The sequence below is a fragment of the Durotheca rogersii genome, assembly GCF_024521655.1.
Source record: "Durotheca rogersii strain YMJ 92031201 chromosome Unknown GGS23scaffold_16, whole genome shotgun sequence".
Taxonomy (NCBI): domain Eukaryota; kingdom Fungi; phylum Ascomycota; class Sordariomycetes; order Xylariales; family Xylariaceae; genus Durotheca; species Durotheca rogersii.
The window spans coordinates 644,649-660,220 of record NW_026251247.1 but is presented as its reverse complement, the minus strand read 5'-3'; the positions used below and the strand labels follow the sequence as shown (position 1 = coordinate 660,220).

The 15,572-nt window shown below is 56.7% G+C and overlaps 4 protein-coding genes across 4 annotated transcripts; all 4 read left to right on the top strand.

Annotated features, from left to right (window-relative positions):
* Positions 1-1,427: 1,427 nt before the first annotated feature.
* Positions 1,428-4,862, top strand: GGS23DRAFT_135191 (kinesin-domain-containing protein). The gene is made up of 3 exons (XM_051511210.1): positions 1,428-2,461; positions 2,516-4,732; positions 4,827-4,862. Exons 1-2 carry the CDS (start codon positions 1,714-1,716, stop codon positions 4,639-4,641), a joined length of 2,874 nt encoding a protein of 957 aa, XP_051370564.1. The 5' UTR covers positions 1,428-1,713; the 3' UTR covers positions 4,642-4,732; positions 4,827-4,862.
* Positions 4,863-11,062: 6,200 nt separating this feature from the next.
* Positions 11,063-11,620, top strand: GGS23DRAFT_135141 (uncharacterized protein). The gene has a single exon (XM_051511208.1). It carries the CDS (start codon positions 11,226-11,228, stop codon positions 11,520-11,522), a length of 297 nt encoding a protein of 98 aa, XP_051370563.1. The 5' UTR covers positions 11,063-11,225; the 3' UTR covers positions 11,523-11,620.
* GGS23DRAFT_135126 (uncharacterized protein) lies at positions 11,621-12,386 on the top strand. Its single transcript, XM_051511206.1, has one exon. It carries the CDS (start codon positions 11,719-11,721, stop codon positions 12,235-12,237), a length of 519 nt encoding a protein of 172 aa, XP_051370562.1. The 5' UTR covers positions 11,621-11,718; the 3' UTR covers positions 12,238-12,386.
* A 709-nt stretch (positions 12,387-13,095) lies between these two features.
* GGS23DRAFT_575220 (uncharacterized protein) lies at positions 13,096-15,032 on the top strand. The gene is made up of 2 exons (XM_051516786.1): positions 13,096-13,118; positions 13,207-15,032. The coding sequence occupies exon 2, from the start codon at positions 13,215-13,217 to the stop codon at positions 14,280-14,282; it is 1,068 nt and encodes a 355-aa protein (XP_051370561.1). The 5' UTR covers positions 13,096-13,118; positions 13,207-13,214; the 3' UTR covers positions 14,283-15,032.
* Positions 15,033-15,572: the final 540 nt, after the last annotated feature.

Genomic DNA, 15,572 nt, shown 5'->3' with positions numbered 1-15,572 from the left:
CAGGCCGTGTGATGCTGCGATGCTGCGATGCGCGGCAAGAGGGGGGGAGGCTTGCTTAGGGATTGGCCTGGGACGGCGCGCGGACGAAGTACCTGGCGCCCACTAAAGTGCGTACTGGCAGGTACCCACCCAGGTACCTGGCGGATGCGAGAACCGCAGACCGCAGACGGCAGACCGTTAGACCTGAGCACTATAGGTGGTAGGGTTGCCTTAGTAGGCGGTAGGGTTGGAGGGCAGCTCGTCTGGCCGGGTGTCACCACACGTTTCCATCTTCCATCCTCTTCAGAAGAGCTGCCCAACCACGAACCCAGCCCGCTCCAAGGTTGGTTAGAGTACAGGACGTTTGGTGTGCGGGACGTGGATGCGCTCTCTCTCCCTCTCTCTCTAGCAACCCTCCCTCCGCCCCGTGGCCAACCAACAACCTCTCGCCTGCAACCACCACGGTCCCGTCTGGCTCTGCCTCCCATCCGTCCCAGACCTGCGCAACCTGCAAGTTTCTCCTCCAACTGGGTCCACGAACTCCGGTTTCCAACCTTCGCTCCTCCTCTTCTGTGCGAGGATTCATTGTTGATGCTGGAGGTGGCTACGCAACCCGAGCTCAGCGCCTGTCGTTCATTATTCACTTATACTCTTCGTTTGCCTTGCTGATCTTCCTGCTTGCCCGCTTTGCCTTACCTAATTCTTCTTTCGCCTTCTCGCTCTCTCTCCCTCTCTCTTCTGCCCATCTCGACATCGCCGCCTCTTCCCCGTCTCACTCCCTCGCTTCTTCTCATTCGACCGGAACAGAGACCCTACGCGCCGTACCTCCCACAAGTGTCTCGGCTCGGCCATCCACGAGGGAACACCAGGGAGCAGAAAAAGCAAATAGCTTAACGAGCCACAAAAAGAAGCAACCCTAGATCTCCTCCCATTTGTCCTTGCGTCGTCCCGTCGCCAGCCCGCGAATCCCACTATCGCGACCTCTTTATACCGTCTTGTCGCCTTCCGACCTTCTCCTTGAATTCTTTTGCTTCTCCAAGATACCCCCATTCAAGCAGCAAAGTAAACCATCCCCCCCCCTTCTCCCCCTCCCCCCCCAGTTCTGGATTTCCCGCCGCACCGTAATACCGACCCTACTGCCTCCTACCTCGCACCTCGCTTACCCCTCAAGTAAGTTGATCCCAGATAATGCATATGCTCGCGCACAGCGGACCAGCATCTACCTTCTTGGACGCCGGCGCCCACGAGTTGCATATTGATATTGACATGCGCCTCCCTCTAGATAAGCACTAATCTGGTTCTCCGGGCCAAGTCTGCCAGGGTCGTGATCAGTCTTGTGGCGCATCGTATCTCCTGCCTTATCGCTGTCGAGACAATTACCTTACCAGTCCGTGAGGGGTAGCAAACCTTTGGGGCCTGACCGTAGCACAAGCTCAATTCTCTTCCGTCAGCTTGGTAGACCGGTAGCCACAGCGCCTCGAATATTCCTGTCCAGACTGGGGTCGATTATTCCGAATATCGCCGTGCGCGCAGTGTTGTTCACCATGAGATGAGAGGGCCGCTTTAGACCTCGCTACAACCTCACCTTCGATAACTGCCAATACCGCCGAGGCCGGGTCGATTGCGATAAGTCCGCCGCCCTCGCCCAGTTCGCGGACCCGGAGCCATCCCGAGGAGGATTCGCTGCATCTTAATCATTCGTCCGCCCGGTTGTTAGGACGAGACGCTTGGATCATGATGGCCACCACATTACCTAAACCCCGTGCGTCGAATGGCCCACCAGCCACCTCCCTTCCTGCTTTACCCGTACCAAAGACTCGGAAGAGCACTGGCGGCCTAGCGACCCCTAAAAGCGGTCTACGAGCACCGTCAGCAAACTTTTACCCCGGCCCTCCTCCCTCTCCTGCACCTACTACAGCACTCCCCATCCCGAGAAGCTCACATGGAGTGAATAGCGCCGGAAAGACCATCAGGAAAACTGTCAGCATAAACTCGTTTCCCCAACCGCCGAGTCGCGGCGTCAGCCATCCCCCGAACCCATTATCGGGGTCCCTTACACCCACCAGGAAATCCCGCCCCCCACAACCAGCCTCAAAACTAGGCCATCTAGGCGGTGGTGTACCCAGTCTACTGAACGGCAGTGGAGAGGGTAGATCATTGCTAGGCGGAGCCGGCGCGAGAACTTCGGATGGGCTTATGAGCGTTTCCTCTCCTCCCCAAAGTCGCAGCTCGTCCGCCCAAGATTCGTACTCGACTTCGGCGACCACTTACGACGACCCTGCCGATGCGATGGCGACATCATCTAGCGATAAGCGCGTATCGAGGGGGGCGGAGGGGAGCAAAGGAAACGTCATTGTCAGTGTCAGGGTGAGGCCAGACCTCGGGAGCAATGCCAACAACAAGCCCGAAGGGGAGTGGATGGTGGATGGCCGCAGGTCTTTGATAGCCTATCGCGGACGCGAGGGGGGCGATTACTATTACGGTGAGAAGGCCCAATGACAGTCCGTCTTGCACCCTCTATCTAACAAGCCGATAGATAACGTCTTCACGACGCACGATGACAATAGCCGAGTCTACGACCACAGCGCCAAACGTTTAGTTCGCCGAGTTATGGAAGGTTATCACGGTACCGTGTTCGCATACGGCATGACGGGCACGGGGAAGACTTTTTCGATGCAGGGCACCGCATCATCACCAGGCGTGATCCCGCTCGCCATCACCGATATCTTCTCGTACATCCGCGAGACTCCCTCCCGCGAATTCCTGCTCCGCGTCAGCTATCTGGAAATCTACAACGAGAGGATCCACGATCTTCTCAGTATGCCGGCGGCGAACGGGGCCGGGGCGGGCGCGCAAGATGAAATCAAACTGCGGGAGGACAGCAAGCGGGGTGTGTACGCTACTCCATTGAAGGAGGAGATTGTGCAAAGTCCCACGCAGCTCTTGCGAGTGATCGCCCGCGGCGACCAGGCTCGCAGAACCGCCAGCACACAGTTCAACTCCAGGAGTTCTCGCAGTCACGCGGTCGTGCAGATTGTTGTCGAGAGCAGAGAGCGCATCCCCAGCGGCGGCTCAGCCGGAGAGAGCAAGCGCTCAGGCCTACTACCTGGCGGCGTCCGCGTGTCCACATTGAGCCTGATCGATCTGGCTGGTTCAGAAAAGGCGGCGGAATCTAAGGAGCGCCGAGCTGAGGGTTCCCATATCAACAAGAGTCTGCTAACCCTAGGCACCGTCATCTCGAAGCTCTCGGAGCAGAAGGAGAAGGATGGCAAGGTCACCGATAAGGACGGGAAGCACTTACCCTACCGCGACAGCAAACTGACCCGACTCCTCCAAGGGGCCCTCTCGGGAAACTCGTTGGTCAGCATCTTGTGCACGATTCAAACTGGCTCCGCCGGCAGCGCCGCCACCGCGAACAGCCACGCCAGCGAGACCATAAACACGCTCAAATTCGCGTCAAGAGCTAAGAACAGCATCGTAAGTCATGCTAAACGAGCCGAAGAAGCGCTCGGCGCCGGGGGCGAAGGTGGTGCGAGGGTCCTCCTGGAGCGATATAGGATGGAGATCCAGGAATTGAGAAGCCAACTCGACTCCCAAGCCAAGGCGGGTGCTAGCAAGGCCGAGGACGAGGAGAAGGTCAGGGATGAGGAGGAAGAACGCGCCCGAGAAAAGGAAGCCGAAGCCCGGCATGAGGAACAGATGCTGGAGATGCAACTCGCTCGTACAGCGTTGAAAGAGCGCATAGACCATCTAAACCGACTTATTCTCAGCTCCAAGTCGACGGGAGTCAACACCGGAGGGACGTACAGCGCCTTAGGGATGCATCCCCGATACTCCCAGACCTCTATCCGGACGTCGATCGCCACTTCTGCTGGCAGCCGCCCGGCGCTAGAGAGAACAGCCTCCATGGGGTCGTCTGCTTCTACGATCGGTCGGCGGTCAATCTCGCGGCAGCGTTCAAGCATGGGGGATCCGGGGTCTAACGAAGAGGAAGATAGCTTGGGCGAATACGGTGACGGCACCGCATCTCTCCAAGCCCAAAATCGGGCCTTGCAAGCAGATCTCGCGGATAAGAATCGATACATCGCAACTCTCGAGAAACGTCTTCTCCAGGCTCGTCGCGCGAGCTCATCGCGGGTGTCGGTCGGGTTTTCAGCGCCGAACAAGGGCATCATGGTCGGAGAAGATCATAGCGTCTCGGCCATGCTAAAGGAAAAAGACACCGAAATCGCGGAGCTGAGGGCGAGACTCGACGATAAGGATCGAATGCTGTCGGCTCTGCGCAGCGCCGCCCGCTCGCGGGATGCCGCCGAGGCTATCGACACCACGAGGACCGAGGCTCGATCTTCCCTTCTATACGAACAGGCGGCAAGCCCACCACCGCAGGGAGGCCTTCCCACCCCGCCCGCACCGGGTCAGAAAGGGGACTCGCCGATCCGGAAGCGGACTAAGAGCATCGACGAGATGAGCCGGATACTCGACGAGATGATCCAGGACAGGGTCGAGGCGGGCCACATCGTGCGAGGCTCCCGCGGCAGCGTCCGCGTAGCCAACGATGGCAAGGTCGAGGTGTCGATAGGGCATAGCAGTTCAGACCCTGAGCGGTTAGGAGGGAACCCCCCGATAATAAACGAGTCGAAACAAGTCGCGCTGGAGGCGTAGGGGCCGTCCCCACGCGCGGCTCGAGGAGCGACGACGTGCGGCATCTGTGCGAATTAACGAGGCGTTTCGGTTGGGCTCTGCTGCTTCTGCTGTTTGTTTTTTTTATACCCTATCGAATTCATCTGTTTGCTACGCGGCGGCCTTGTGGAACATGAATGTCCTGACGAAGGAGGGAAGGCTGACAGGTCATTTTAAAGTGTTGCCGCAGCGTCGGACAACGGGCCAGGCTTTCTATCACTTTCCGATGTACCAAATGATGGCCGGGGAGGAGGGGGGGGGGGTGGTTAAGGATAAGGGAAGAGGGTGGAAGGGCGAGGTCGTTCCTTTTCTAATGGCAGTCTACGGAAATGTGTGTGTGTGTGAACTTGCGCGGTGGCAGAGCAAAGCCCCCTTCGTCCCCCTCCCCCTTCGTGTCCTCCCCCCCCGCCAAACCCCAAGCCCCCATCTGTTTTATTTTGTTTTTCTTTCGGGGGGAGGGGAATTCTTCGACCTGTATATTATTGAAAGCTACTACTACCACGAGCTCGGAGCTCGACCTGGCCAGCAAAAAAAAGGAGGGGGGGGGAGTGTGAATATGATACGTGTTGCCGCGCGCTTTGCTGCTCTCTCGTCTCCCTCTCCTGTGATTGCCCCGATCGGACCGGAGAAGGCTGCTGGGCGGACTGGAAAAAAGCACGTATATAGAGTGCGTGCCGGGAGTGGCTAACGGTATATATGAATATATAGAGAGCCACCCCACCCCCTTTTCCCCTCCATCCAATCCGAGGGCGGGAGGAGGCCGAGTAGTTTTATGTCTCGTCGCCTCCCGCCTCCACGCCACGTCCTTATCTCTCTCTTTCTCTCTCTCTGTCCTATCCCGGGAAAGGCTCTACTTACCCCGGACTAACCTACCTGGGGATCCCGGAAGAAAAGCAAAATAAGACCCACGATTTCTAATCGGCAGTGGCGGTAGTGAGGGCGGTGAGGTAGTCAGCCAGCGGACGAACGACGGGCGCAAATGCAGGCTAACCGAGTGGGTGGACGAACGATGGACGCAGTCAGGCGCGGGGGTGCCGTAGGAGAGAAAGGGAGAGGGGGATCGAGGTAGGCGGGCAGTTAAGTTTACTGCTACTACTACTATCTGCTGCTACGTCTCCTTTCTAGTTGCCCCGCCCCCCCTCGGCGATGTACGCCGCGTCACTAAGCCAAGAGAGAGAGAGCACGAGAGAAAGAGGGAGAGGGGGAGGGGGCGGTTGGTGCTGCGCTCGCACTTGCAGGTAGAAAGAAGGCCGCGAGGGCACGGGCGGAGAGGCTTTCGGAGTTCGGCCGGCTGCATTTTTCGCGCCTCTCTCCTATTCTTATTGAGGGGAGGGGGCTATTTTGCAGATTGGGACGGGCGGGCCAACGGGATGTCAAGAAGAGATAGACGCCTAGGCCCCTCCGGATGGAGAGAGGGAGAGGGGGCGGGAGTGGTGATGCAGGATTTGCATGCGCGTAGGCAAGGTAGACATGGGGGCCGGGCGGCCAGAGGCAGCAAGATAGTTGTGAGCGAGAGAGAGGAAGGGTGCGAGCGCGTGCAATTATAAATAGAGGGGGGCCGCGGATCGGGTCTTGTCGCTTCACCGCCGTCGCCGCCGCCGTCGCAGTCTTGCCCTCGTACTCGCCGCGCTTCGTCCCGCCCCTACCTGCTCGGTGGCCCGGCCCGGCCGGCGTTCGGTTGCGCGGCGCTTGGACGTGACGTTAGCTGTTGGCGCCCGGGGACGTTTCGAGGACAGGAGAAAGGAGGGGGAGGGGCAGGGGGGAGGCACGGGGAACGATAGGAGCGTTAGAGAACGAGATAGGCTGCGGGCGGCGTGCTGCTTGTTGGTGGCGATGGCTGGTACGGGTGGGCGGGAGTTGGTCGTTGTTGTCGTGAGGTGGTGAGGATGCCAGGTGTGTTAGACCAACTTGTAGTGGGAATAGAAGGAGGGACGATGGGGGTGGTGAGAGAAGGGCTCGAAGGCTTAAAGTTGGTTGGTTGGTTGGTATTTCGAGTTCACGATCCCAATATTAGTCTTAGGCGGGCATCTATCCAGGCCGGCATACTACACGATACGATACGACGCAGTGGCAATATCAAGAATTCAACACGGGCATTCCTGCCTTTCCTACTTAGCTCTCTCCCCTTTTTAGGATAGTTGTCTACACGTACGTACCATGAGCATGCCTTCTATGGAGACGGGAGAGGGCAAGAAGCGGAAATATTCAAGATAGAAGTTGTATAACAGCGTTATATGCCCCCGCGCCAGCTTCTTCGAAAGCAGCAGCAGCCCTAGTGCCGGAGCGAGTGCGGTCGTTGTAGTCAGCGTTAGACGAAGGGGCGTGACGACCACGTCACGATAGCGCGAGACAATGCCATTCGGCTGGAGGTTTCGGATACGGTGCCTCTCGCCCGCATGGTGCAGGCGTATTTCCTATTACTCCGAGATGAGATGTCCTCTCTCCCTGTAGATATCTAGACGATCCTATCCTGGGTAGGGAGTTCGTCTTACAGGCCCGGTTGCTTATCTCCTCTGCACGCGCCCAAATGAGAGGCGCGGCTTCGATTGTGCGCTGGTGTCTGACCCTCATCCTCGTCCTCTCACCCGAGTGCAGACACAGGCCGATATGCACATCATCATGCGTTGCGTATATCTGGGGTCGTTTACGTTGGGCAGAGAAGGCAGCAATATCTGTCGGGAGGTGGCAGTCGAGGGGAGACGAGCGAACCAACGCTCCCCAGACTGATTGCGGACTTACTGTACTGCTATTTTTGGGCTGGCCGAGCCACTCCCTCCTCTCTGTGCCACTATCGTCATTTAATTTTTTTCTTTCCGGTGACATTTAACCGGTGGAGTTCGGGATGTTTGGTTTTCGAGACTCGCTCCCGTACTCATACCCTGGGAATAGATAAAGAGGAATAAAACCTACCCAAGGAGCAGGGGTTGTTTTTTTCGTTGCTGTTGTGTGTGTTTCAGGAGACAGACGAAAGAGAGGTTTTCGTGTTGGCGGTTTACCGACTAACACGGCAAGGTCAGCTTGTTGTCGAGAGGGGAGATGAGAGGAAGGGAACCCCCAGGCAGAAGCAGACGAAGATGGAGAAGAATTGGACGGGGAATCATGTCACCTCGCCCAGCTAGCAAGGAACGGCAAAGAGAGATGCGAAATGTGACCACTTGGATTTGCCTACTCGTCGCTGTTGTGCCACATTCCTGCAACGTGGGATGTTTGTGAAGGAGACACCTCAGCGGATGGACAACAAGATGGCGTCTTCTTCTGCGCGCGTAACATGCCTCCTCTGTGCTCCCCTGCGAAGGCGTGAGGCCCCCCGTCCCTGGTCGACGTTATACCTACCTACGGATTACCCGCTGCTGGTTAGCTGGACGTGGGAGTGGGAAGACCCAGAACCAATAGGAGACACATGCGTCGAGTCGGATGCCTACCGTGGGTCTTCCTAGACCAGCGAGAGCTCTAGAGGGTCGTGATGGCGACCGACTGCGACCGCCAATTCCTCCCACCTACCTACATAGGCAGTAGAGCATGGATTGTCTTCTGATGCGTAGCCGTGAGAGGAGCTTATCTCGGATGATCAGGGTGCTGCTAACGAGATCGTCGGTGGCCGGTCTGGAGAACAGCAAATCAGCAGGGTCGAGGACGTCATCGCCGGCACGATTCTGGCACAGACCCTAGCGACTGAATTACAGTAGGTGAGAGGACGGTAGGGGAGAGAGAGAAGTGGTGGATTCTGGGAGGACAGCTCGCCGTGATTTGCTCCCGAGGGACCGACCTTGGGGAGCCAACCGGGTATTACACCAGGGTGCGTGGGCGGGCCCAGGGTCTCTCGTTTGCACATCACAGATATGTACCTCCTTGTATACCTGTACACCTGTGCCCGCTGCGTGTACCTGGTATGCTACATGTAAGTTATGTCCATATGTATACCCATAGGGGATTTTCCTCGTGGAAAGCAGTCAGGGGAGGAGGGGGGGGGTTCCGTGTGGGGCGGTGAAGAAGCGACCGAGATTTCGGGGGGGCCAGGAAGCTACCAAAAGTCCCGAGGACGTGAAAAATGGTGAGAAGGAGCCGAGATACCACCTTAGGTACCTACGGTGCGTCTACTACTTCTACCGCCATCACACCTGACCGTAGGTGCCTTCGGCAGTACCAAGCATGTACCTACCTATATACCGAGTGTACATACCTATGCATGTGCATTTTGGCAGACCTCTAAAGTACATGCACATCCCGCATAGAGGTACGCAGGCAGGCCGAGGCACCAATGAGGAAGAGAGTGCCCAGTGGTGATAACCTCTAGCGTTGTTTCATATATTTGGGAACCCTTGCCGAGAGGGGAGAGAGAGCGAGGGCGAGAGATGGAGAGCAAGAAGCATGTTCACCTATATGAGTATATCACATAGACGTGAGGAGGTAAGTAAGATAAGTAGGTATGTAGGTATGTATGCATGCGTTGGCTCTCTTAGGCAGACTCTGCTCATTCCTGGTGTCGTAGCGTACCAGCGTCCGGTGTGAAGGTGCTCTTATACGCACAGGCGTATTCACACATGCATGCCTCGTGTCTCCGATGTCGAACGGGGATTGGGAGGTGCCCAGGCCAGCTGGGTAGAGAGTGGTATTCTTGTCATAGTCCCTCCGTAATAACCCGCCCCGACGAGGTGGCCGATCTGAGCCATAACAGGACATCACCCTATGGCGTTCCCCCTTATGGTTAATGTGCCCTTTCCCGCTGGTCCAGCCAGCCTCCTGCACTGGCATTGGGAACTAGGCCGGGTTGATTTAACGATAGCTGTGCCTCCGTCTGCGTGTGTACTCTGATGCCCAACTTACCTAGCCAACGGGTTCTCTGTAGTATTCCTACCGTTAGTAACATGTGCATCTATGTGTGCGGTGGTTAGAGTACCTACCTATGTGTACAGGTGTGGTATAGAAGGTAAGGTTGTCAGGTATTCCAGCAAATTGCGTAAGGTAATGGCCTGCCCGCCTTACCAGATACCTAGGTACCTAGTAGGTACTTATGTACCTAGGTTGAGCTCCCCTCACGGGAAGATACATACCTAGGTACCTTAGTTGGAGGTATGCAGCCACTTCGGTACCCATGTACACGTACACACTTCTCAGGGGTGTTCGGGTGTTTCAGATGGCGATCCTCCAGTCCAAATGCGGCCAATCATTCAACACCGTTTCCTCACGTTAGCTTGTACCACACAGCGAACGATGGCACCGTGTCACCCGAAAATAGTGTGGGGATCTGGAAGAGAAGAGGGGAAAGAAAAAAAAGGGTATTGGCAAGAAGCTGAGAATAGGCATGCAGGCAGGCGCTGTAGCGTCGGCCGCTCTCCAAGCCACAGCTGTTACGGGGGGGGTGGGATACGTTGACCGCGCTTTGCTTGGCGCTGAGCAGCACCGTCGGACAGACCCTGACTCAAAATGGGAGCCTCAAATTATATGGGAGCTCCGTGAGAAACGGTGCAGGTAGACACTTTAGACGGTGGCCCCGTTCCACGGAAAAGGCTCTGTCCTATGTACCGATGTGTCGATGTACCCAGGTATGTGTGCACACGTACTTCAACCGTGGAGAGGCATCCGTAGGTATATGGTGTTTGGGTTCTGATATTGCCCGAACATTTCTGCCAGCGCGTACCTTGCATGTACCTGCCTAGGTAGGCAGTAGGGATGCAGGTATGTATATGTAAGCACTCAATGGGGGTAGGCAATTCGTATTCCTGGCAAGCTGTGCCGGGCCCCCTCCCCAAGCATTGGCTGAACGTGTGTACATATAGATACATACACGTATATGCACACAATGCAGATACAAGCACATTGTATCTCACCTCCCACGCCCACCTAACACGCTTTAGGCCCTGTCCAAGGTCGGTAGGTATGATATCACCACGTACTATTGGATCTGGAGCATCGTCTGATTGATGGACCAAGTCGATAGAACCCCCCTCCCCCTATGGTACTTGCCAACCTACCTGATCTGCCCTATTTATTGATTTGTAGATGTAGCATGCATGGGTGGTCCATGTAACTGCAAACGGCATATAGTTACCTAATATTGGGTATGTGAACACCTGGGGAGCAAGCAATGAGTTCCGATGCTGTGGAGGAGCCCCCATCGTGAACTGCCTACATTAGGTAGATGTATATACCAACCTGTATGTGGGTACATACCTCCTACGTAAGTCAGGTACCTACCTAGAGGTAGTAGACATCCATATGGATGGATAGATGGATGGATCATGGATGGATGCGCATGGCCATCGTCGTTTGTTGCCCCGTGGCTCGTTTTTGTTCGCTTTCCCTGCGCTAGATTGTCCGCCGCTCTTCGTCTACGTCTATTTACGTAGGAGAACTCGAGTGTGTTGAGTCATATCTTGTCTTTCAGTCATGTCATCAGTCGAGTATATGCATGAGGTGCCCGGGAACAAGTCGAGCAAAAGAATTCTGGCTGGTGCTTGTTCCCCTGGTAAATCCGCGGCAGGGTCGATGGGGATCAGCAAGCCCCTTTAAGATTACGGCAGGCAGATCTTCCTGGGGGACGGGAGGGAAGGAGTGACAGATACGGGATGAATTATGGGAATCGCCCTTTCCTTCTGTCTTTGTTCTTCCTGTTCCGTCTTTCCTCTTCGTGCTCTGACATCATCCCGCCTGGCCTGAGTAACCCACCCATGACGGTATCATGTCTTTCCCAACACGGCCCATCTGAGACTCGAAACTCACACACGCCAGAATTCTCCAGGGCCACCCTCCGTTGCCCTCTCGTCTTCGCACATTTGCGCCTTTTTTCCCCTACTTCTTCTCAGCTACATGCGTGGCCGGGCGTCTCTCCCTTTCCGACCCCCAGGAGGCCTCGCTCTTTATAGGCGCAGGAGGCTTCGTTATCGCCTGATTCGAAACAGCCGCACCCTCTAACGATCAGCAAGCTATTTCCCGCTTCCTGTCGACCGCTCAGCGCCTACGACCTTGGTCACCCTCAGCCCCCCGCGGCGTGGGGCACGCCGTATCCGCTGTCGTCCCTGGTGCTAGGTGCGTCTTGAATAGCCTGCCGCTGCCCTTCGTATGCAATTCCACCCTCGCCGTCCTCGGCTTAACTGGACTTGCTTGACGGCGATCATCGTCTTACCACGAAAAAGCATTGGGCGGTCAATATATTGGGACCCTGCTCTGCATTCACCCCGGTATTTTCCCAATTCCTGGAATGCTGTCTCTGCTGTATGTAGCGCCCGGTGCTCCCACAGCACGATCCACAGCAATACGATTTATGTATTAGTGCCGAGAAGGGGGGGGTGGCCACCGCAGATTGGCTGGCCTGAATCGTCGAGCGCCTTCGTAGGTACGATCACCTACTTTTCCGGGCACGATCGCCTCTGGCGTCAAAGACATCAGGCATACAAGTACCTCGTCACACAAACCTCGGCCACCACCCGGAGTTTCCCTGCCTTCTGCGACTCGAGCTGTTCACCATCTGCAGCAAGTCGGGTGGTGGAGAGTCACCCCCTCGTCTGTCCCTCGATACACCACACACGTATGTATGTGGTTGCGGACCCGACGTCGCCTATGCTTGGTGACTGGCTCTGACGAATCGACACGATAATCGCCCGCCTCTGACCCTCTGTCGCTCCTTTCACACCCTGAGCCCCCCGACTGGTTGATACGCCCGCCCCTGTGGACGCTCGCCAGCTGCAAGGACGAGGCGAGCCAAATCCCGACATCCCGTACACCTGACCGCCTTCGGTACGTGTGAGGTCGCTTCCGATCTCACCAACCCACCTGCCCGAACGATGCCACCGACTTTAGACCTATCCCAGAGCACTCATGCTAAGATGATTGTCTCACCACCTCGACTGAACTTGCGTAGGGCTGCCTCTTACCAGTATGAGAAGGCACCTTTGTCCGCGACCTCCTCACGCTTCAACTTCAACCACCTTATGTTCTCCCCGCCGCCCTCACCCGGATTGCCCGCCCTGGTGCCTCGACCACGGAAATCGACGTCTCGGCCAAGACCAAGCCGGGTCCTCCGAGTTGTCGCGTGGATTATCGGATTGGCCCTGCTCTCCTTCGTCGTCAGGGCCTTCTTGACGAAGGATGTTCGTGTACCCGTGGTTAGGTGGGCCTTGGAGGGCCGCGAGGAGTACGAGATGGTTGGCCAGTACGACTTACCGGACTTTCCTACCCCCATTGCCGTAACGGACCGGAACGGCAGGTCGAAATGGACCGTTTCCATCCCGCCTACGTATAACTTCCCCCTGTCGATCAAGGAGTATTCCGATATCTGCGCCAAATGCCACGAGGTAGCCGCTCATGTCAGGGAGCTCCACGGCTATACAAAGCCTTCCGAACAGGCTCAACTACAGTATTACTACCAGGACCCCTACTTCTTGGACGTTCGGGATGCCGAGAAACGGGGGCTTCTCCCCGGTGTAGAAGGCAAAGCGTGGAAGGTGACGGCGCAGGCCCAGGTGGGTCACTTGGTAGGAGACACAGCGGACGGATTGGCCGACAAGAGTGTTTGCAAGACCTCGCTCACCTTCGTCCTCGAATCGACAGATGCTGGGATGGGCCCTACGCTCATGATGTTGTGGATGGCGTACGGCCTCGCGCAAAGAGAAAGACGTGCCTTCTTTATCGACGACTCACGATGGGCCTATGGTGAATATGCCGCCATTTTCAAGCCGCCGCCGATGCCCGATTGCATCCCACCACCACGCCACGAGATGCTGCCGTGCCCCCATGCCGCGCGGCATTTAGTTGTGTCTGCCGCCACGGCGCCCGAGACCTTCGGCGACCGCTTTAGTCGCGAATACGAGAATTCTCATTATGACAACGTGGATAGAGAGCGACCAACCTATAACCTAGCTCGAGCTGGGTACGAGGCTCTATTCCACCTTAACCATGAGGACACACCCTACGTAACCGATCGTGTCAAGCAGCTTAGAGCAATGGCCGAGACGAAGGAGGGAAGTCGCAGCAACGGAGTGATCGTCGGCGTACACATCCGACACGGCGATTTACACCCGTACGAATATCAATACAACGGGGCGTATATCCCTTTGACTATCTACGCGCAGCGAGCTAAGGAGATCATCGAGGAGCACCATAACTCGAGTGCTCCGCTGGGAAGCGAGGATGTAGCCGCTAAGAAGCGTTCGTTCTCTATACTTGCGTCGGATGACCCCGACGTCTACGAATCGGAAGAGTTCTCGAGCTCTTTCCGAGCCCAAGAGCAAATCAAGCTCGCGAGCAAGCAGCACATACAAAAGGCAAACCCGGACAAGTCGGTGATGCACAAATTTGTCGACGAGACGTTCGGTTGGGAGGGCGGTTTCTTTGGGACCATGTTCTGGAACCTAGGCCGCTCGGCCCTCCATAGCGCCAACGCGGCTGAAAAGGTCCCGACGTCGCTTAAACCGTCACCAGAGACCGTGCGGCTTCGAGGGCTGATCGGTCGGGCATACATGCTTGATCTAGCTGTCCTGGGCCAAGCCAGCGACGTCGTCATATGCACTATGAGCGCTATGGGATGTCGGCTGCTGGCTGTGATTATGGGGTGGGAGAAGGCGATGGAGGACCGTAAATGGGTCAACATCGACGCCGACTACCGGTGGACCGCATTATCATTATAGCCTACAAGCACTCGGCACGGCGTTCAGGTGTTGATTTTTTTTATTCACAGCAAGTTTCCCGCTCCCAGGAACTGGCGCAGCAAGAATAAAACAAGGATATCCTGCATGTGGCGTACAATGGATACATACCTTTTTTTTTTTTCAAGATCACGGCGTTGGGTTGGATGGATAGGATAGAAGGCGGACAGCATGGTTCATTGTTGATTCACTCCGGTTCAGCGGCAAAGACGCGGTACATTTTTTTATAAAAAAAACTGGAAGCTTTCAATAGGGGAGAGACAAGGTTGGCGTATGATGAATTACAGATCAGCGGTTGCGCTTCATACCCTAGATAGAAGAAGTACGCGCCTATCCCATCCGCAAGGGGGGCAACGAAAGGGACGGAAGGGAGGGGGTTTGATATTGAACCGAGAGAAGGCCAACGCCCCCAACGAGGCCAGTGCAAGCCGGATCGGCTGCAAATCCGATTCCTTTTTTTAACGTCGCGAGGGCATGAACAACTACTATGTTGCTGGTGACACTTGTTCATTTTAGACGCTAGTAAGTTTGGTGACACTCCGACCTGGCAATTGTAAATGCCATGCATAGGGCCTTGTGATGGCTCAGGTAGGCCGACAGGGAAGTATGTCGCAGAGGCTTATTCCCCAGGGCCCGCTGACGAGGTATGTGGCCGTAGCCTAGTCGGGCTGTCGCTGTTGCGTCACGAGTCTCTCTTTTGTCCCCCCCCCCCCTCCCCCGTGCTGTCTTTGCGCTCCTTACCTAGCCCCCCCCCCCCCCTAACACCCTTTCCGATACGGTTCACTACTGCCGGCATATGTGTGCGTTGCACACGCCTAGTTAGCGCAGGTGGCAGGCAACGCCATCGCCCCCGAATTCCACGTCCTCCCGCCGCCTATTCTCCTCTCGGCTCGCGGGAGGCGAGGGGTGAGAGCAGGAATGAAGGAAGGCGCAGAATTTCTCGCTCGGTGGTGCGCGGGCCGAGGCCGCCGTCTGTCCCAGCGCCCCCCCTTCCCCCCCTTTCCCCTTTGCTTTGGCTGTCGCGGGTGGGATTGAACGTCACCGGCGGCCACGGCTAGGCCTAGTTCCCGGCGGCAGGGGCGGGGGGGGGGGGGGGCTCTTCGTATTCCCGGCTCTGCGGCGCGGCGCGGGGCTCTAGAGGAAGTCGACCCACGCGCAGCCCGATGACGAAGGGCCCGCGCTGGCGTACCTCGAGGGCTAGCTGCGGCCAAGGCGACGGGGAGCAGGGCGGGTGCGCATCGTTAAGACTTGTGGTAAGGCTGGTCGGCTCGC